General features: G+C 39.1%; 1 protein-coding gene across 7 annotated transcripts in view; it reads left to right on the top strand.

Moving 5' to 3' along the window:
• The window catches only part of KIT (KIT proto-oncogene, receptor tyrosine kinase), a 77,679-nt gene that overhangs the window by 29,877 nt on the left and 25,045 nt on the right, over positions 1 to 22,757 (top strand). For 4 of the 7 annotated variants that reach the window (XM_087827393.1, XM_016207231.2, XM_016207222.2 and 1 more), the window contains exons 2-7: positions 2,693 to 2,962; positions 5,735 to 6,016; positions 7,054 to 7,190; positions 11,501 to 11,672; positions 15,536 to 15,725; positions 17,797 to 17,912. In XM_087827393.1, coding sequence (XP_087683519.1) covers positions 2,693 to 2,962; positions 5,735 to 6,016; positions 7,054 to 7,190; positions 11,501 to 11,672; positions 15,536 to 15,725; positions 17,797 to 17,912 — 1,167 coding nt within the window. The remainder of the gene's footprint in view (positions 1 to 2,692; positions 2,963 to 5,734; positions 6,017 to 7,053; positions 7,191 to 11,500; positions 11,673 to 15,535; positions 15,726 to 17,796; positions 17,913 to 22,757) is intronic. The other 3 variants (XM_016207249.2, XM_016207245.2, XM_016207237.2) reach the window with 1 other exon arrangement.

Genomic DNA, 22,757 nt, shown 5'->3' with positions numbered 1-22,757 from the left:
GTCTCTATTTATTGTTGTGCCATTTTCATTATTTAATATTCTGTGTGACTTTGAAAATAATCCCAGCCACTTCATTTCCAAATTCTGGCTGTTCCATTTATATGCTGAGCCTACTGCACACAGGTAGTCTTGTCTAGCACTTCTCAAGTTTTTGGTGCTTAATAATATTTGATGATTATAATTGACCTTATTGTTACCTTCTATGAATTAAGGCTGCTGTGTGTCCTTTGATCTGGAGTGTACTTTGCATGATGTCATGGAGGTACAATTGATGCCGTGGTTGAAAAGCACCCAGATGAAATATTTGTCTGGATAACAAACTGGAAATGAGACTGGCCATCTGTAGACGGGGGATAATTTCAGCCCTTTAGAGCATATTCAACCTGTCTTTTTCCATGGACTCTTCCTTTTACCTTCAACTGTCAACGGGTTTTGATGTTCTTTCAGTTTTAGCTTTGACTACAGATCTGTTTCTCTGCTTCCTCTTGCTGTAGTTCTCCAAGGAGAGGCCTTGGAGCAAACAAATTCCCACCCAACTGAAATTGTACTCTTGGATTTCCTGTGGTTTCTTTCTAACCAATTTTGGGGACTTTTGTTCATGTTCATTCCCTTTGATCTTGTTCAGCATCTGCCCTAGGAGCTACCCACCTTCTTTTTGAAACCTCAGACCTGTTACCTTCCTTGCATCTTTAGCCTTTCTTTCTGGTGGTCTTTGTTTTTTGTTGGTTTGTTTTTGTTATAAGTCTCCCTTGACTCTTTTCTATACCTTCTTAGCTAGAAGAGTTCTCTAAGATTGGCACTCAGTGTGCTTCTCTTTTTTCCACAAACCCTTTCCCTTGATCATCTGATCCCAGTCTTTAACTTTACATATTATTGCTCTGCCTCCACCATCTGAATTTCAGGTTGTAAGGTGAGAAGTCCATCTCCCGCCCAGGTAGCGCCTGGGAACAGGTCTCTTGCGTCTCCTGCCCCAGTCTTTTTCTGACTGTGTCTCCGTCTCCCCATCCCAGCCATCTTGAACTTGCAGAGAGGGGGTTTCCTGGTATGGTTTCCTCTTATTGCCTTTGCCTCCCACCAGCCCCTTTCTTCACCCAGCTTGGATGCTTCTACTCCTCCTTCAGAACTCAGGTCAGTTATTGTCTCCAGCCTTGTGTGTGGAGGGGGCACAGATACCCTGCACACAAGCCATTTCATCCACAAACCTGCAGAAATGATTGACGCCCCCCCCCCCCCCCATGTTCTGTTTTCCTCTTGCTCCAGCAAACCACACCCAAGGACCTTTTCTTCTCTCTCCCTCATCCAGGCCACCCATGATTCAACCTTTTATATTTTTAATTGCTATGACTTATAACCATTAATGTGTTCTTCCTCTGAGAGTATATTTCATCTTCCTCTTTAGTCTCAAATCCTTATTGCTTTTGCCTCCCTGAGTACCAGAGCTTTTCACTGATCCTGAATCTAGGTGATGTTTGGTATCTCACTGTGCATGTCATTTATCTACTGAGATACCTGTGGTGACTCTACATGGTCTCTGTGGTACCTTCCACATATTTATGCCAGATGTTCAGGGCTCTGGATCATCTGTTCCATCCTAGGTAGCCTGCTTAGGCTTACTGCACATGGTCTCCACAAAGAGCCCCATTTCCATCCAGGCTGGTCTCTTTATAGCTCTAAAGAAACTAGCCCTTTTCTCATGCTGTGTTCTCTTTACCTCTTCTTGATATCATCAAGGTCCAGACCATCTTTTGCTTTTTCTCCAGCTTAAACCCAAATCTTATAGCTGTGTTTTTCACTTATTCTGACATTCAAATAGTGTGTTGAAGCTCTGGAGAAAAACCCACATGTAGGGATCACATGTCACACTTACATGGACTTTCTCCCAGCACCTTGGACAATGCATCTGCAGATCATAAGATCATATTAATGAACAGATGTTTGCATTCATGCAACAGATGCGTGAATGAATGAGTGAATTGGCTGCTGTGAATTTTCTAAGGTTCAAATTTTATATTCAGAGTCTGAAGTTTCCATCTTTAAATTAGTTTCCTACCTAGGAAACTTATCTGGGTATTAAATTGATCAGGCTGCAAACCAGCATTTGCCATGAAATATCTTGCGGTCTGATCTTCAAAATGGGACTTTTATTTTCTGCCTTATTGTTTGAAACATTGAAAAATATTTCTCCTTTTGATGAATGTCGCCATATAAGGAAAACTACATAGAAATAACTGAATTCACAAAGCTTTAAGAAAAAGCCAAGCTATGTCACGGTCATGTGCATTTTGCCAAAAGAATGACAGGCCAGTGGTTGTTTTTTTTTTATCTTGTGGGATTTTGTTTTTGTTGTTTTTAAGCCGGGTGTCAGCATGTTAGTATCATCGCAATGGCCCATATTCAAAAAGGAAACTTGACCCAGCTGTATGTTTAACCCAGAGAAGGCCATGGCATCCAGCAAGTCTTGGCTTGTAACACCAAGTGTAGCCCTCAGGATTAATTGAGGGTTGCAGAAAATAACTTAGTTTTCTAGATGAACTTAAGAAACTTTAAACAGAACTCTTTCTGACTATAAATAGCAGGGCAGCTTTGTCCTATTTTTATTGTACACAGAAGATGGAAATCAATATTGGAAGAAATGCTTTATTTCACCAAGTAAAAAGATCATACTCAACACGATTCTCATTTTTCTTGGCAGGCTCTTCTCAACCATCTGTGAGTCCAGCAGAACTGTCTCCACCGTCCATCCAGCCAGCAAAATCAGAGTTAATAGTCAGCGTTGGCGATGAAATTAGGCTGTTATGCTCCGATCCAGGATTTGTCAAATGGACTTTTGAGACCCTGGGTCAACTGAGTGAGAAAACTAACAGTGAATGGATCATGGAGAAAGCAGAGGCCAGCAATACAGGCAATTACACATGCACCAATGAGGGCGGCCTGAGCACTTCCATTTATGTGTTTGTTAGAGGTAAATGCTCAGCTTTCTTTGATGCTGTGCTTTAGAGAACTTAATATCCTGTTCTTAATTAGGGATGACATATAGATGACTAAACCATAGATAAAATATTACTGGCTGGATCTAGAAAGCCTAAAACAATTTTTTCTTGGTTAGTTTCTCCATCTTTTGATACATAGTGGCTTTGGGTATGATTCCAGCAGAAGGTCTGCAAGGCTGTGACACTCTTCCTAATGCGATTACAGTATGGTCAGCCCATTTGTCCTGGTGCTCTGCGTTAACCCTGAGAATAAATTAGGCCCTTTGGGAAGGCTGTGTTTTAATGCCTTGAGATCTCAGATACTCCCACTTAGTAAAAAACGCTTCAGGGAACTAAAGGTCTCTAAAGGCCTCAATAAGACCAACACTTCCAGAGAACTGACCCACTTTTAGGGAATAAACTCAGAAAAATAACTCAGTCAGCAAAGTACCCCATGTCCTGCAGAGGTTCTTAATAGATGTCAGTTGATTCGTTTAAAAAATTGTGACCCCCTAGAAACAAGAAAAATATGATAGTTGGATTTCTATTACTCATTTCCTGTGATGAATTCAGTGATTCATCTATGTTTGTGCTTTTAATATCTTTGTCAAGAGGAGGTTTTCTGGGGGTGGGAGGGAGGTGGCAAGGAGAGGAGTACCTTTTTGTCAATGTAAAAACTGAAGCATTTGAAGCTTAAGAGACACAGCCAGTTATAAAGAGAAGTACAGGCCCACTTCTAGTCCTGGGCTTATATACAGAACAGGCATCACTGGGGCTATCACTGAAACAGGCCTGAGTAGGAGGCCTCATCCATGGTATTGCAGAAGACTTAAGGAATACATGTACCCCAAATTGTAGACCTGAGCAACCTCAGGAGTCTCAGTTCCTCCCTGCAACATTTGATAAGATCACCTGCTCTTTCTTCTTTACTTAGTTGTCATTAGGGAAACAGAATCATGCATATTCTAGCTTTGTCAGGGTTAATAAGGTTAATGCACGTGTTTGCTATAAAGGTTGCCATGAAATTGACTCTGCCTTAGTTTGTAGGTTGTCCTTTCCTAGTTGGGTGGCTGAAAAGAAATGCACATTAATAGGCCACAGCCTGGCCCCTGGGCATGGTTCCATAATTGTTGAGCCAGCCTGTGAGCTGTTCTTTGACAGAAGTACTCTGTATTCTCCAGGTGGTAATAAGTATCATTCTGCTTATTAATAGGATGGGTAGACAACTGACTAAATGGGGAAAACTGCTGGAATTAGTCAAATCAGTCTCACAGAACTCACAATTTTTCTTTTTTTTGTTTTTTGTTTAAAATATTATAAATGTCTCTTTTTCTTCCCAATGACCCATTCCACCCCGTCCCATCCCCCTCCCCAGTTCCTCTCCACACCATTGTCCGTGTCCTTGGGTTGTGCATATATGCATATAAATTCTTTGGTTAGCCTCTCCCCCTCCACCCACCCACCCTTCTCCATCCCTCTGACAAGTTTTCTTTATAGGGGAAGTCATCCTTAATAACTTAGAACCATACTTAATTATTACTGATTTCAGGTGTTTGGATACTTTCATAATCTAGGTTATAGCAATGTAGGAAATCAGGGCATTGTTAAAGGAGTTAGACTCAAGCAGCTGAGAAAGGGTAGATGGAAAAATAACCAACTTTGGCCTTGGACCGTTGCACACCCATCATGAAGTAATTTATTCACAGAATAAATGTAAGGCTGGGAGGTACATAATTCATTTTGGAAAACTTTCAAAATTGGTCAGAATTAAATGGTGGAAAGTGTATTTCAATGATATTAAATTGATTTCTGTGGGACATCTAATTTCTAGATGGAAAGTATAACTAAAAAACAAATTTTAACTGTAATCTGTTGGCCCAACCGTGTATCAGTATTATCTGAACACAGTAAAGGGTGGCAGCATATTGTGTATATAGAACGAGGTTTGCCTTTGCTTATATGGGGTCCCAGTCTGCCTGGGGCTTTCCCAGTCCATTGTACCCCCTTTCACTCCCAAGAGTTCTGGTTTAGAAGATAAAGTATTTGCCACAGCATTCCTGAAACTCATCAACTCCCCGTGTGCATTTGAAATTATTTGATTTCTAGAAGTTATATTTAAACTTAACTTTTAAGGTGTTTGAATGGAGTGAAGCCCACATGTTGTTTGTACTGGGTGTCTGGCCGGCTGATAGTTTTCTAGATTCTCTTCAGAAGCCAAAAGATCCTGGAGACTGGGAATTCTAGAAAGGGCCCACCCAGGGGGGTTAAAGGAAGGATACCTTCCCCTGACCCTATAGGTGTCATCAGACAGCTTATTCTTGGCTCATGCTCCTTGAAGTATTACCTGTTGCAGAAAAAGAGTGATGGTTATAATACAGTAGTCTCAGTTTTGAGTGTACACATTTTGGTATCAGTCAAAGCTGGGTTTGGCTTCTGCCTTGCCATTTCTAGGCCATGTTATTGTAGGAGAATCACTTTTTTGAGACTTCAGTTTCTTCATCTATAAAGTGGGATAATGATAGTGCCCATCACATAGGGGTATTGTGAGAATTAAATGAAATACATGAAGTGTGTAAAGTGTTTGATAAACATTAACTCTTACTTGTTAGTATTATTTGGATAAATTCTACTTTTGCCTCTAAAGAAAAAGGCCAGCGGCCATTTGGTCCACTGGGAATTGTTATGAAAGGTAACATTTTCGATCTTTTAAAAGTGTCCAGTGCCTGTGACCAGCCATTCAAACCACTGATTTCTGTATGCTGTAGATCCCGCAAAGCTTTTCCTAGTGGACCTTCCACTGTACGGGAAAGAAGGCAACGACGCTCTGGTCCGCTGTCCTCTCACTGACCCGGAGGTGACCAATTACTCCCTCACGGGATGCGAAGGGAAACCTCTTCCCAAGGACCTGACGTTTGTCGCTGATCCCAAGGCCGGCATCACCATCAGAAACGTGAAGCGCGAGTACCATCGGCTCTGCTTGCACTGCTCCGCGGCCAAGAAGGGCAAGTCGGTGCTGTCCAAGAAATTCACCCTGAAAGTCAGGGCAGGTACGGGCCTTCATTACTCTCTTCTGGGAGTCGGAGCATCCTTTGAGCCAAAGAAGCTTCTCTCTTCTCAGTGGTCCACCTTAGCAGAGGCAGGCAGGCAGCTGGCTCTTCAATTCCCCCGACTTCAAAATAATGTCAACTGCTTGTGAATTCTTCATTGCCTGTGGGACCCGCCCATGACTGCCTTCAGCTGGGTGTGTCTCCCATAGATTGGCATTTAAACCATACTGGGGACAGTCATTAAACCTACTGACTTTAGGACATACCAGTTTCATAATGGCATGAAGTGTTCTTCCAAGAGAAACCCACTGGGAAGCTTTAGTTACACTGGAAAGATTAGCATACAGGTTTTTCACTCCTTCATTTACTCTTGATATATGAGCCGACTTTCTCCTCAGCTATTGAATTTTAATACAGTCTCAAACCATTCATAAGCCGAGAAGGGAAAGTACCAACTGACTGTGGACCTCATTCTTATTGTGACATTATGTAAACTATTTTGGTAACAGGAAGATAGCTAGATTTTGTATCTCAGAGATCATCTCCTTCAACACCAGTTGGCACTCAGCTATTGAATAGTTTTTATTAAGTAAGACCTGGGATTTTTCAGAAACAAGCAAGATACTATTTTTTACAACACATAGGGAAGATGCCTGTTTGGTTGAAAGAATATAGTCAGTTGTAGGTCACACCCTCATGAAACCATCAAGGTTGTGTGAGATGAAGGTTCAAGCTGTTTCATCATGTGTGGGCTTTACCTGTTTTGAAATAACATTGTCCAGGAGTGTTATAATCTCAAAGTAGACCAGACATTCCTATCTTTTTCACTCAGTATTAATGAATTTACTTGAAGGATGCATGATTTAATTGCTGATGTCTTCAGGTATGCAAGTAATACAGATCAGTTAGTACTGTACTTCATATATTACTCAAAAGATGCCAAAATAAGCCATGTGCATTTGAGTTAAAATGGTAAGTTAAAATGTCATGCTCTGATAGGACAAATTATTTGAGGGCCACGTCTCTTTTTATTCCAGCCATCAGAGCTGTACCAGTTGTGTCTGTGTCCAAAACAAGCTATCTTCTTAGGGAAGGGGAAGAATTTACAGTGACGTGCTTGATAAAGGATGTGTCTAGTTCTGTGGACTCAATGTGGATAAAGGAAAACAGCCAGGTGAGTGAATTGCTTCCTTCATTTTTCTCAATATAGTGTCCTCTCTTTGCGAGAGATTTTCATTTTCTTTTTTTTTTAAAGCCTATTAATTGTCCTGGGGGATGGCTCAGCTGGTGTGTCTGGCTGAGGTGAAACTGTCTGGGAGTGTGTGGAGATGCATATTTCCCCCTTTCATAATGCCGTATGTGGGTGTGTACACTTAATATTGGTAACAAGTAAATGTATTGTAAATTTGTTTTAGAAAATCTGAGAGAATTTCAGAATTATGTTATTATTTCATGACTATTTCTTTGAATGACTTCAGTAGGGAAATTAAGAAAATAACCTAATGGTTAATTGCATAAATACCTTGATTTTTTAAAGCTATTGTTGATACTATTCAGGCCAGATTATTTAAAATACTGGGAAGAGTTGCCAGTTTTTTCCCTTCTGTACTTAAAAAGAATAATTGCTCTCAGATATTAACCAGGATGCTTTTCTCTCCCCAACAAAATGGCTTATCCATTCGAGAGATGGGTTTCTTTTTATATGGATCCAGTTTCCTCCTTTGAGGCTGGTTACCTGAGATCGAGTTGCTAATGGTTTTCTCTTTGTTTTAGTTGCTATTAATAAAATGGTTATCTTTAATCTGAAACATTTGGACATGTTTAAGTTCTCATTCATTTAACAAATGCATATTGAATGTCTACTATATGTCAGATTACTGTGTTAGGCATATCTTAAATAAATTTTAGTCAGTTATATTTGAAGGTTTTTTTTCCCCTCTCTGAATATTCATATTAATAGCAAGGTCTTTAAAATGTCTAATTTCCCTAACACTTTGTTTACAATTTTCATGAACTGAGTTTTCAGTAATTTTTGTTTGAATAATCTTGGCCATCTTGTTAATTAGCTGTCACGGTGATTTTTCGTCAGTACACGTGTATGCATTACATTGGAAAAAAGAAATGCTATATTTTCCTCCTCTCCCTGTTTCTCTTCTTCCTCATCATGCCCTATATTCAACCACGGCAATTTTATGCCTTTTAGAAGAATTCTTTGCTAAACAAGTAACCATGGTGATTAGCATAATGCAAAGCATCCTGATGGTATTCATGAAGACCTGTGATGGATGATACCTTGCTAAAGGAAGCCTGCCATGGGCTAGAAGAATGGATCATCCTGTAGACTTGTCCTTTCAAACCAGTGGCTTAGAGAAATAAGTTTTAGTTTTCATATCACATAGTTTAATAAAAAACAATAGCTTGTGTATGGACTTTTGACTAACCTTACTGAACACAATCTTGTATTAACTGGCTTTCTATAATTCTTGATTTCAGATGAGAGAACAGTTTAGACCGTGTGTGTATCTGAGCTTCAGTATAACGAAAATTAGCCTTTTTGAGATGAGAAATTAAATTGCCCCAGGCAGTTCTGTTGTGAACCATTTTTCCCAGGAGCCCCGCATGCCATTCCCAATTAATCCACTGGCACTGGTAGATAAGCCTGCAGTGTTGGGAGCTCTTTGGGGAAATCCCAGTGTGTACCTCCAAGGGTTAAGGAAAACCAAATCACGTGCAAGCAATATGTAATGTGTGACTTGCAGATGGGGCTCATGGCTCTGTGCCAGGGTTCATCTGTGAATCTTTTATTGATATCCTTCAGCTTAATTTGGAATACTTAGCACTATCAAATTATTTTTAAAATCCATAGTATTAGATTCTGACCATTTAGAGTAAGTTTATCTCACAATGAAATTTAGGATAAACTGTTTTAGAGTTTTTTACAATTGTTTTGTTTTAAAATGTAAGAGACTCTGGAGTTTATTCAACACTTTTGAGTCTTGGTTAGATTTTCTGATGCTTATAAACCATCCTGTTTTTACTTGCTTTTGATTATGGTCTTTGATGGCATCCTAAATTATGGTTCTTTGGGTTAGGTGTTGGTATTGCATCACTTATGACCAAGCTATTCCTTCTGGCACTGACCTGTTCAGTGTCCCTGTTTAGCTCTCTATTGTAGACTCTTGGGCTCTTACAAAAGCTACAAGGAAGATACCTGAAATCTAGAATACGGTATGTTATCTGTCCATTGTCACTACCTTTGCAGAGGACAAGTCTGTGACATGATGGACTGGGAAGGGCTAGAGAAAATGTCACTTCACCTCGCTATTGCCTCTTCTTAACAACTTATGCAGTGAAGTGGCAGATATCTTCCAATTAATTATTAGAAGACTCTCTTAGAAGGGAGTATTTTTAAATCTACATAGTGCTCCTAATTGCAGAGGTCTTTAAAGACCCTTGTTCCCTCATTCCTTCTTAGAAACATAGGATTGGTGGTATTCTTGACTTGTCCAGGATCTCACAATTAGTTAACAAAAAGAAGGTTTCTTTTTATTTCACAACATTCACCTTTGGAAGCCAGCATTTATGTGTGCTTATTTTAATGTAAAAAACTTTCCAAAACTGTGATAACGTGAGAAAGAGAAATAGATATAATCCTGCCCTTGTATATAGTAGTGCTGTGCAGTGGAAATATAATGTGAGCCTCCTGTGTAATTTTAAATTTTCTTGGAGGCACATGACAAAGAGTAAAAAAGTAAAATTGATTTTAGTAATATATCTTATTTACCCATTATATTGAAAATATTGTTTTGTGTAATTAACATAAAATTATTAATGGGATATTTTACATTTTTTTTTCATATTAAGCCTTCAATATTTGGGTCATATTTTATATTTTAGACACAACTCAATTTGGACTATTTCATTTCAAGTGCTTAGTAGTCCCATATAGCTAGTCCTTATAAAATGCTACATTACCTGCATTTAAAAAATATATATATATATAGGTGTGAGTTTGGGGAGGAGCATTATTATTATTATTATTTATGCTTTTATTGATTTCAGAGAGACGAAGGGAGAGGGAGAGAGAGAAAGAAACATCAATGATAAGAGTCAGTGATCATCTGCCTCCTGCCCTCCCCCTACTAGGGATCGAGCCCACAACCCGGGCATGTGCCTCTGACCGGGAATAGAACCGGTGACCTCCTGGATCCTAGGTGGATGCTCAACTGCTGAGCCACGCCAGCTGGGCCATTTTTTATATTTCTTTCTCTCCCCACACATGTATTATCACATGGTTGTAGTTTTAAGTTACACTCAATTTATGTGTTTTAAGTAATACAAACATTTTCAGGTATTCACATATTCATAATCTTGGTACCTGTTAGACATTTAGTTCATCTCTGAGTTTTCACTGTAGTAAACATCTTAGAGCTTTTGTTTTTTGTTATTTCCTTGAGATAAATTTGCTGGAGTGATCAGGAATATGAACAGGGTGCCAAGTTGCTTTCCAGAGGGTTGTTCTGATTTACAGGACTGTCAGAATGGTCTGACGCTGATAGGTTCACCATGGCCTGGCCAGCAGATCACCCTGGATCTCATTCCATGTCAGTATCAGCTCCTATTTACTTAATTTTTTTCGTTGTGTTTTTTTCCCCCATTGTAATAGGAATGTGTCACATTTCAGAAAATTTGGAAAAGACAGAAAGCTATATGCTACTCCTTTTAATCTGTTCGGAGAACGTTATAGTTTATATTATAGTTTTTCCCCCATGACTTTTCCCTTACAAGAAATCTCTCCGTGTTTTGTCTTCAGACAAATAATAAGAGTGGGATGGTGATATCATGAGGTTAAATTCACAACCTTTCCTCTTTAGCTCGTGCTTAAATAATTCAGGTTTTATGTGTATTATATATATACCTTGGAACCCCCTCTGATGAGAGTTGCGAAAATTTTGCTTGGTAAAAATTGTAGGGAGAATTTTCAAGTTAGTTGTAGACATTGTGATTCTCTTTTTATTCATGAAAATAATATACATGTTAATAAAATAGAACATGATTATTATCAGCAATGTGTTTCGATCACTGGAATATAGAATAGAAAAAATATATATAACAGGAAATACTGGTATAAGTATGCTGACTCATTGTAAAATGTCAGTATTCTGCAATATTTTTTATGTAGTGACTTTTAAGATTTGGCACCGTTAAAAAACATTTAGCACTGCAGAGGATTTGGAACTATGTATGCTATGGTTCTTAAATGAATTTTCATGTTTTTCCCAATCATTAATAATGACTATCTCTCAATATAATCCTGTAATATGAAGTGTTCCAATGACAGACTTGTCATGATGCTTTATTATTCTTATTTAAGTAGTGTATAATGAATGCTAATATGGAGAAGTTAATTGCTGCTATTTTTAATTTATCTAGGAAAGATCCTGCATATAAAGTTTATGGTAATCTTTGATTTTTTTTCTCCAGCAGACGAAAGCACAGGTAAAGAGTAATAGCTGGCATCAGGGTGACTTCAATTTTGTACGTCAGGAAAGGCTGACTATCAGCTCAGCAAGAGTGAATGATTCTGGAGTGTTCATGTGTTACGCCAATAATACTTTTGGATCAGCAAATGTCACAACAACCTTGGAAGTAGTAGGTAAATATATCTATGGGAATGTATAACTTACTGGCAGTAGCGAAAGAAGAAATTACTAGTTTTCTTTTTATATAAATGGAACGCTGAACAGATTCTTAGAAATTTTTATCATCACCGAGTGAATGAATGAATGAAAATGATCACTGTAGCCTCTTCCAACTAGAGCACAAAAACAAATTCTACCTGTTTAACAGAGGGAAGTGGAAAGCTATAACCGAAGCTGTTCAAACCTTTCATTCTCTGTGCTACTCACCCTCCCATCCCCACCAAACAAAGCAGAAGTTGAACTTTTTCAAAAATTCTAGTCCTTGCTCAATGACTTGACTTTGGAAATGGATGTAGAATTTCTCTGTTGAGGAGTGAAAATGCGTAGAGCCCGAAGCATTTCTCTGAATCCTTTGGCGGGGCTCCTCAGCCTTTTGGTATATTCTTTTAGCACTCGTGGCTCCAGCTCATTTGTAGAATGGAGGAATGAACTGGGGTCTCCCCACCCCGTTTCACCCGACCCCCCATCCCGAGAGGCTGCCGCAGGAACCTTCAGCGAGATGGCAGGGGCAGGGTCACTGGTTCCACAGAGCGTAAACCGGAGCAGGGTAACCTGTGCCCCTAACCCCATCATACCTGCTTACGCATTGCTCTAGCCTTTTCTTTCCTGCTCTAGAAATCTCACTAAATGTGCATTTTCCAAGCATCTACTTAAAGAGAGCAGAGTGTAGTGAAGTATTTGATGTTTTTGATTTATGGAAAGTAATAATGATTTTTAAATTACTTCATTTACACATTTTTTTGTCTTTTGAGTATTCGAATTTAATCTATTTTCTTGTCTTTTTAATGCAACTCTATTCTTAGTGCGTGACTTTGATGAAGTGCTTGTGGAGTAGAGAAATTCTTCATCATGAGCAATAATAAAGTGATGCCATATTTGTTTTCATTTCTTTCCTTTCCGCCCATACTTCTTCAATAACTTATGTAGCAATGTTAGAGGTCTGTGATTTGTCCCACAATAATCTCATATAATTTTGGTATTTCTGCCCATGTTGTAACTGAAAGGGCCTCACCAGGCTGAACATGGAGAAGACACTTTAGTTGTAATCATAGAGTCAGCACAGAGAAAGAGTACTCCTCTGTCCCTAAATGTGATTGTGAGCCATTTATTAATTTGAATAGAAGGCTATGCTTTTAAAATATTAAACTCAGTAAGTGCTAATTTGCTAAGTTGATTAGGGAGCATGTTGATATATCAGCTTCAGCCCCAGAAAGCAATTAGTAAGGATGTTTTGAACATAGTGTTGTATGTAATCAGATTTTTAAAATCCATTCATCAATTTCCAAGAATATAACTATATAACCGGAAAGACTTGTGGCTGAGAAATCTGAATCTGGTTTTGCATTGTTTCAGGAGTGGGTTGGGATGGGACAAGAACAGGAAGAGACAAAGAGAAAAGCAATTTCTCCGAGGGCTGAGAGTAGAATAGGATTTGGAGACAATGTAGAGTATTAGAGAGAACAGGGCTTTGGGATCCCCGACCTGGTTTTGAGTTGGGGCTCTGCCACTTAACTTTTGAATATACCCTACTTTACCTCTGCCTGCATTTTCTCTTCTGAGAAACACAGCCTCACAGTCCCAAGGCTGTGGGAAGGAGAAAAGGCAGTAGATTTTATAGAAGTACCTGGCACAGTGTTTGCACTTAATTAAATATTAATATATTATCAGTTTCTTAATGCAGATGTACTTGAAAAAATCATACTTTATGTTATATCAGCCCAGGTGGAATTCTTTGATTCTAATAATTCTTACACTTCATGAAATTGAAGCTCTATTCCACGGTAGGGCATAAAACTATATTGAGCAAACCAGACTGTAGAATACTTGGGGGGAGTTGCAAGTATTTCACACATGGTGATTGTGAGAGAAACAATATTTCGTGCAATATTGTTGTCTGTAATATTTGAGTATTTTGCATTGTGTGGTTTGAATTTATAACCTTGAAAACCTGAAAATTTGGTGTAGCATTCAAGAGGAAATATTTATTCTTTCAAAATTGACCTAAGTTAGCAAGCGGTATCATTTATGATTCAGGAATTAGGAAAAGGTGGTAGTTTCCATAGCCAGTTTTCATTGGATGATTTTCTATTCTCACCTGAAAAAATTCTTTTTCATTTGGTACATAGAACAGTTGGACTCTATTTTTTAATTCCAAATCTATAGGAAACTAAAGGGCAGTAAATACTATTTTGACAACATCATGTGAGACTTTAATATATTTAAACAAATAGCACCAAAAATAATGAATGATAATTTTAAATCCCATAATTAATTTTTAAAATTTGAAAAAAACAGGAAAATAAAATTAAAACTCTTTCATAATTCCACTGACTTGATATAATTATCTTAAAGATTTGGTATATTTATATTTTTGTATGCAACAGGGTTTTAGTTCATTCATATTCCATCTCTCTCTAAATTAAAGTAGAGACTCTAGGATATGCTATAGTAAGAAGAGTTCAGCCATAGCTTCTCATAGACCTGTATTCAAATCTAGGTTCCCCCATTGGGTAGCTAGCTATATGGCTTTCCAGGACTTGATTTTTTTCATCTACAAATTAGGGGTCATAAGCTTTCTCTTTCAGTATTGTAAGATTAAATATTTGCTATAATTATTAAATGTATGCTAAAGTACTTAGAGCACTTCTTGGAATAGTAAGTATTCCATAAATGATGGCTATAAAAATAATATGGCAATTATTTTGTTGTGTTATTTTTCAAGCTCTTTTAATACTATTATATAATTATATCTAAGGCCTACTTTATTTAACCAGTTTCTCATTTTAAAAATTATCATAACTAATGTAAATAGCACTTCTTTTGTATGTAGCTATCCACCTCACTAAGAAGAGTTCTCAAGTGGAAATTACAGGCTTAAATTGAAGAATAATTTTTAAAAATCTACATTGCTAAATGCTTTCTAAGAGTTGTGTCAATTCAGAGTGTGTCATTCAGTCTGCCACTTTTACCACACTTGCAAAATTATTTTGTTTATTTCAAATGAGTTTTGTTGTCATTTTTCAATAGGATGGATATACTTTATTTTTGAAATAGTTGTATTGTTTTGCTACTTTTAATAAGTGATCCCTTATTTTAGTACTCGCTTAACAAAATGTTTTTCTTCTGTATTTTTATGCCCTCTTTTTCCTGTGACCTTAATTAATTTTACTATTTAGACATTTAAAAATGCTTATGTATTCAGATTTGTCTTTTATGATTTTTTTTCTTCTGTCACTTCTAAAAAACCTAGAAAACTCCCCCTTCCCCAACCCCATAGACGTTTGATAGGAATCATTTGTTGTTTAGTTAAAAACATGGTTTGATTGTTAAAATGCTGTCCTTGATTCATCTGTAATATATGATGAGAAGACCTGAGTTTATTTTGTTTGAAATACAACATTTTTATTGAACATTGAGGCTCTCTGTCCCTTCTGAATTTATGTCAACCTTCTTATCAAATAAACACTTATATTAAGTCTGAGTATGGGCTATTTAGTCCTTTATAAACTTTTTTAACCTAATAAACATCAAGACTAGTAGTTCTAGAAGAGTTAAAAGATGGTGATAGACCTTTAAGTAAGAGAGTTGCTGAAGAGATAGAAAAGGGTGAACAAACATTTCAAGTGTGTGTCCTTTCTCCCTTTATGACAGTGATTCTACAAGAGCAAAGTAAATGTCAAGGGGCTAGTTTAAATCCTCTTGTGATTGCCAATTCATACTGGAAATCAGTCTACTATGTTTGTAATCCAAAGATGAAGTTGTATTTTTGGGTAGCTGTGGATAACGGTTTCTTGCTGTTTTATTTCATCACGATTAGATAAAGGATTCATTAATATCATGCCTATGGCGAATACTACAATATTTGTCAACGATGGAGAAAACGTAGATCTGACTGTTGAATATGAGGCATACCCGAAACCTGAACACCAACAGTGGATATACATGAACAAAACCATCACTGATAAATGGGAAAATTATCCCAAGTCTGAGAATGAAAGTAATATCAGGTGAGAAAAGACCCTTGCTCTGGGGATTAAAGATTTCCCCCCCTCTTCCACTTGGTTTACCAGATCCTGTTTCTGTGACCCATCAAAGTTGGAGAGGACACATGGCAAAGAAGGAAGTTTGGGGCTGCTTCCCGAAATCTTCATCCCAATTTTGCTGTGTGTTTAGGGCGCACAAAAACGTCTGCGCCTCAGTTTTCTCATTTGTAAAATAGAGGATAGTTCTTTCCTGGAGTTCTGAGGATACTTCAAAGCAGTGACTTCCGTGTACTAGGGACACATCAAATAATTTGCTCCAGAGGAAGAGGAAAGTTAGCACCTTTAATCATTTTTTAAAACTATAAGAAACTAAGAATCATTGAGTAGCTTTGGGCCGGGTAGGGAACCTGAGCTCTTTTATATCAGATCTCTCGTTTGATCCTCAAAACATTTATAACAAAAACGGTAGCAATAGTAACACTTTATGTAAGCCACGTGGGCCTTTTTCTACCTTGTATTGTTCTAAGTACCTTTCATATATTAACTCAATAATTTTAGCCCTCACAAACCCTATGAGTAGGCACTCGTATTTCCCTCATTTCTATACAAGAGGAAACTGAGTTAGGTAGTTTGACCCAGATCAAAGGGGCAATAAGAGGTGAGTGCCTAGATAGAGTTTGTATATTTATCAAGTCAGGAGCTGTTGGCTATTGTAAGAAGGTGGGTGGGAGATGATACTGTCCTGGGCCAAGGCCTAAGGGTTGGAGGGAAGAGAATAGATTTGGGAGGTGTCCAGGCTACCATCTTACCAAGACTTGGTGATTGAGGGGGTAGGAGAGAGAGGGAGGAGCTGAAGATGCCCCTTAGGAGTTTGGGTCCATCAGCCAGGTTGGATGGTGAGAGACGATCCCATTCAAGGAGAGGAGGGGGCTAAGGGCTTGGGGTGTGTTGAATTTGAGGTTGACCATGGCATCTCGAGAGGTGATATTTAGATGGGAAGTATCCTTGGTCAGGTTCCCTGGAAGCAGAGCCCCAGGCAGGGGTTCTTGGGGGCAAGGGCTTCATTAAGGGAGAAAGAGACCCACCAGGGAGTGGGGGAGCAGGGTGGAGAGGGGAAAGGAGGAAAGAAGGGATGCAGGTGAGGTGAAGCTGAGGCACGGCCTGACCCCAGGGTGCTCTGGAGCTGGGCTTCTGTTCCTCCCCATGGCCAGTCACTCATGGGTTATAGACCTGGACGGCAGTCAACTTTCAAGTGCGTCTAAGCGCCCAAGGGCAAGTCGCAGGAGAAGGTTGCCGGTGTGGGTCATTATTAGCTGCACCCAGGCGGCGGGAATGGTGGCATAAAAATGGCTCTGTAGCGGAGGCGTAGGCCAGAGGAGTCTGGACTGGGGATAGGGGTTTGAAAGCGAGCAAACAGCAAGTAGCTTAGTGCGGGAGTGGACTGCCCTGCGAGCGTGTGCAGTGTGAGAGGAGCCTGAACACGCCACTGCATGTGTCCTGTCGGTTGTGTAGCTCGTGAGGGTCCAGGGCTGCCCAGGGTGCCCCATCCACACTGGAGCCCATGTCAGTGACTCCCACAAGTCACACGTGCTCAGGTATCTGGCAGCCCTACAGTGAAACGAAAGCTTGAATAGTAAATACTGCAAAAGGCGCTCAGAAGAAGTGGGGTAGGAGGCACGCCAGGAGATCGTGGTGTTTCGAGAAGGAAGGTGAGGGCCCTGCGGTGTCTGCATGGAGACAGGCTGCTAGTCGGGGGCTTTTTCAGGCCACTGTCCTTACAGCAGAGCGGGGCAGGTAAGCTCAGGACACTGGTGAGAAGGTGGCCTTGAGGACAGCCCAGGCGGCGGGAGAGGCTGCAGCGCCTGCGAAGTGGCCTTTACACTGAGAAAGGCTTTCCCGCTCTAGTCTCACAACAGGCACTTGTCCCAAATTAAATATGTGTGTGCGTTTCTATTTGTTAATGCTGATCTTGCTAATACTGAATTAAGTGAGCTGTACTTTCCCTAAACAGACATGTATTTCCAGATAGAAACTGAAAAAGACCTACTCAAGGCGGGCAGCCCACAGTGATTGGCTTCTTGTCGTCTCTTTGTAGATATGTGAGTGACCTTCATCTAACCAGATTAAAAGGGACCGAAGGAGGCACGTACACGTTCCTAGTGTCCAATTCTGATGTCAGGTCTTCCGTGACATTTAATGTTTACGTGAACAGTGAGTAAAACCAGTGCTCCTTATCTTTTTTTTTATAATTTCACGTTGTGGCTCGTGCTTGAAACAGCTGCAGAACTGAGCTCACTGTGTACTGTGTAAATAATGTTTCATGATAATTTTGACCTTAACAAAGACCCGGTGGTTTGGTGGTTGGGAGAATGTGTACGAAAACCAATTCCCTTGTCCTACATTTCACTGACCACGGGAGCCTGTCGTTCAAAATATGGGTGCTGCCTTTGAAGTAAAGAGAGGAGCCATAGAAGTTAAAAAGAACAGTTCTTTGAGGGAACGTGCATTGTTGATTGTTGACATGGGGCGCCAGAGGTCAATTGGAAGCTGGATTGACATGATTTCTTTGTTCTGATGCTTTCTATTTTGGGGTTGTGATATTTTTTTGTGTTGAGATTGTTGAAGATGATGCAGTATTGATCTAGCTCATTGATCCAGCTCATTGATCCCCACTGAGTACCACGTGGGTGCTGTGGGACAGGGGAGCATGATGTGGACATGGGGACCTGAACTCCTGAGTCTTGCCCTGCTGTGACCTGCACCCCCAGCAGGACAAATGTCTCTGCACAGAGGTTGAGGCCAGGGAGCGTGATCATCAGCTGGGGTTTTTTCCAAGTGCAGGCCTCCCTCCTGGCTCTCCTCTGGGGCCAGTCTACGTTTCCAGGTGCCTGCTACACCACACCAGCCAGAGGATGGGAGGCCTCCAAAGACACAGAATTCTGAGGGAGTGGCCCACAAAATGAGCCATCCTGGGTTTGAGGAGTGATGAGACACCCTGGAACATTCCTAGGGAACAGCTGAGTAACTGCTGAGCATGTTGTGTGGGTTGGGCTGCAGAGTGGGAGCCAACTCCTTGCCCTCAAGGAGCTGCATGATGTGATTTTTATGTCATCATCTCGTTGGTGCTGGAGCTCAGTGGGAGCTGGGTAGCATGATCCATGTACAAACGAAGACAATAAATAGCTAGTAAGTAACCCTTGGGTATTTTTGATTGCTGATCTGGAGTCTTTTGACTGTACCAGTATTTCCAAAATTGTGTTTCCTGAAGAAGATATGTTTTTAGATAAAGAGAGTCACATCTGTGCACTTAAACACTTTTAATTATAGGCCGCCTCAGAATCCTTGATACGCTGAGGTGTGTTACGACTTCCCAGGAGGGGCTCTGGGAGGGAGTGTATATCTCAAACTTGTTTGACCACAGAACTTCTCTTTTCCAAGGGAATCATGTTAATTAATATCACGGTTCCTTGGAACCGTTTTGATTATATGGTATCTCATTAGCCCACAATTCAAATATCTCTCGATTAATTCAGGTGTTAATCAGAGGAGCTTAGTGTAGTGTAGTACACACAAGCTCAATTACCTGCTTCTGAAGAACCTTAATATTCACATAACTGAAGAGATGACTGCAGCAAATCAGTACCCTTGCAGTCATAACATGCACACTGTCCACACAAAACTGTCTTTTGGGTGCTTTGGTGTGGTGCTTCTCAAACTGTCCACAGTAAAGGACCTCGTTGTTGTTTTTCATTTCCAATTCATTCTGGATTGATACTTTATACAAAATACAGTAAGAACCAGTTACTAGAAAAATGAAGTGAAAAAGAGATACACAAAACACAAGATTTTTTAAGTTAATAAATTCAACAGCTGTAAAAATTACTCCTTCAAAATGCTTATTCTCAGTCTGTACTTCCCTCCTGTGGACTATCAACAACAGATCTTGGACATAGCATCCTCCACAGACCTTCCTTTGAGAAGCTCAGTAGTTGGGAATTTTATAAGATTAAGTGCCATTTTTATCTCTCCCTGGCTTCAAGGCCAAGGAGGCATTAAGAGGTGCCTCTTTTCCCCTTCCATGCTTCCATTTGCCAGTATGTGGTCTGCCAGTTGGTTATGAGTCATTGACCTTAAGAAGACATCTGTGGACTCACCCTTACTTTTCTCTGGGTGACAAAATTGCTACCATGTTACTTGCCAGGCTCATTTGCCACCCAACAGGATCAGTATTAATCACTTCTGCTGGGGAAACTCCTGCCTGTTTGAAACTAGATAGGAAATGGGTCCCTTCCCAAAGGATCCTTTCTTGGGATTCCCATTAGTGCATTCTGGGGCCTGGGTTGCAGACACCTATCCGGCATCTCCCGAGCCCCTGATTCATGGCACTAGGTGAAGAAATGAGGGTAGTGTGGACTCTGCCCTCTTAGGTTAAGCTCTTTAGGAAACCTTACTGATGTCAATTTGCTACAGACACTAAACTGATTAAGGCATTTAGTTCGCTCACCTAACACATCAGATATCTTGATCTCTAAATGCTTTGATAGAGGTAGTATTTTTCTGTGAACCTTAGACATTTGCCTGTTGTCAAATATGTCCCAATTGTACTTCAGAAATATAGTTGTTAGCTAATTTCTTGGTTGATTTTTGTTTTGGATTGAAAATATGAAAAAATAATCTAGTTAATACTATTATGGGGCAAGGTTTTTTTGATGTTTAAATTTAAAATAAAAAGCTAAAAATAGTATAAAATTTAGAATTGGAGCAGTGGTGCCCATTTTGACACATTTTAGCTTATGTAGATCTGCTGTATGGTTTATTCTGTAAATAAGCTTAGCCCCAAGGATGAAAGAAATTGCACTCTGTAAAAATTAGAATTAATAAAAATCAGAATAATAAATGCATAGTATTAGTGCAGAAATTTAGGCTACTTCTGTCAGTGACATTGATGCATAATTGCTTAATGAATTCAGCTTTGAGAAATGCTCATGAAAATCTTTGATTTTGAATGGTTAAATGCTAGATGATTGAAAAATTCATTTGTTTTGAAATTTTCACATGTAGATTTGAGTATATTGAGAAAGAAATTTTTTTTAACACTTATGTGGGACTCTTAAAAACCATGTTCTGTCAGTTTATGTTAAGGGACAAATATGTAGCATGTAAAGCTTGAAATTGTAGGGGGTTTTAAAAATTGTTTTAATACACCTCTAACCAAGCTATAATTTACATGGGTCTACATTGACTTAGTGACATTAAAGGTGGTTTATAATGGCAAAGAATTATAACATATTTGCCATTTTGTAGCAGACCTTACAGTGGAAACTAATGGGAACTTTCATTAAAAAACCAAAACAAAACAATTCATGATTCTTTGCATTGAACTTGCATTACTGTAATTACTCTTGTATTGCTTATTGAAGATTTGCACAGTGATCAGTTTCCTAGTTCTAAAAGTGGTTTGATATCCTTTGGTGAAAATGGCCATTTGCTTTTCTTGCAGATCAAAATTGGGAGAAAAATAGAGTTCTAAAAACTTCAGAAATCACCAAGATTCCATGCATAGCTTCTCAGAAACCTTTGGTCTCTTTGGTTGAAATAAATGTCAGAAAATAAGGTTTTTACCAGATTTAGGCACAAATAAAAGGCCAAACATGTATTTTAACCCTAATTTATCCATTTGGCTCTTATCCCTCTCTACCCAAAATGTCTTGAATAAATTTCAGACTTTATAGTGGACTTAAATGTTAATTGGTAAGATAAATATTTTATAAGTTTAATTTGGCTTATAATTTCAGAAAGCCCATGTGAATTCTGAAATAATTTACATAATTGTGGAAAGAAAAGAAATTATGATTGATATGATAAATCAGTTGTTTTTCAAACCTCTGTAATAATTTAAGAAGATCCAGTACCTTTTTTCCCAGCTTTATTGAGATGTAATTGACAAATAAAATTGTGAGATATTTAAAGTGTACAGCATAATGATTTGATTTATGTCTACTGCACTGTGAAAGGATTCCCCTCATTGAGTTAATTACCACATCCATCACATCACCTATCTACTCGCTTTGTTTCATTTTGTTGTGTTTTGTTTTGGTGACTACATGTAAGTTCTACTGTCTTAGCAAATTACACTTAGGCACTACAGTATTATTAACTATAGGCACCAGTTATGCATTAGATCCTCAGGCCCTATGCATTTTAGAACTGAGTTTGTATCCTTTTGCCAACCTCTCCCTATTCCCCTCACCCCCATCCCCTGGCAGCCACTTTTCTACTTTGTTTCTATGAGTTCAACATTTTTTTTTAAGATTCTACATGTAAGTGATACTATGCTCTATGTTGGCTTATTTCACTTAGCATAATACCCTCCAGTTTCATTCATGTTGTCACAAAAGATAGGATCGTCTATTCTTTTAAGGCTGAATAATATTCCATTGTGTATACCACATTTTCTTGATCCATGTATCCGTTGATGGACACAGGTTGTTTCCATATCTTGGCTATTGTGAATAATGCTCCACTGAACATGGGAGTGGAGATATTTCTTCAAGATAATGGTTTTGTTTCCTTGGGATATGTACCCACAAGTGAGTGGGATTGTGGGATCGTATAGTAGTGCTGTTTTTAATTTCTTGAGGAACGTCCATACTGTTTTCCATAGCTTCTGCACCAATTTACATTCCCACCATTAGTGGACAAGCATTTCCTTTTCTCCACATCTGTGCCAGCATTTGTTATTTCTTGTCTGGCTCCTTTCAGTGTTGGGCTTACATAGGACACATGGATTGTTAGCTAGATTGGATATCCAGATAACTGCTGAACTGCACCAAATTAACTCTCAGAAGTCACCAGTTGCACTCCATTTACAGCAGAGTGTTAACAGGGGTTTGAAACAATTTAAGGAAATGCTAAATAATGTATTATTTCTAAATCGCTGCATTATATAATTAGCATGCTGTCCGGTGTGAGCGATTATTTATAGATAATACAATATACCCAAATCAAAGTAATAAATCACCCAGAATGAGGCCTCTTGATGAGAAAGTTTCCCTT

The sequence above is a fragment of the Miniopterus natalensis genome, chromosome 1 (assembly GCF_054644295.1).
Source record: "Miniopterus natalensis isolate mMinNat1 chromosome 1, mMinNat1.hap1, whole genome shotgun sequence".
Taxonomy (NCBI): Eukaryota; Metazoa; Chordata; class Mammalia; order Chiroptera; family Miniopteridae; genus Miniopterus; species Miniopterus natalensis.
Note: the sequence above shows the minus strand (reverse complement) of the source record. Positions and strands in the feature narration are given on the sequence as shown.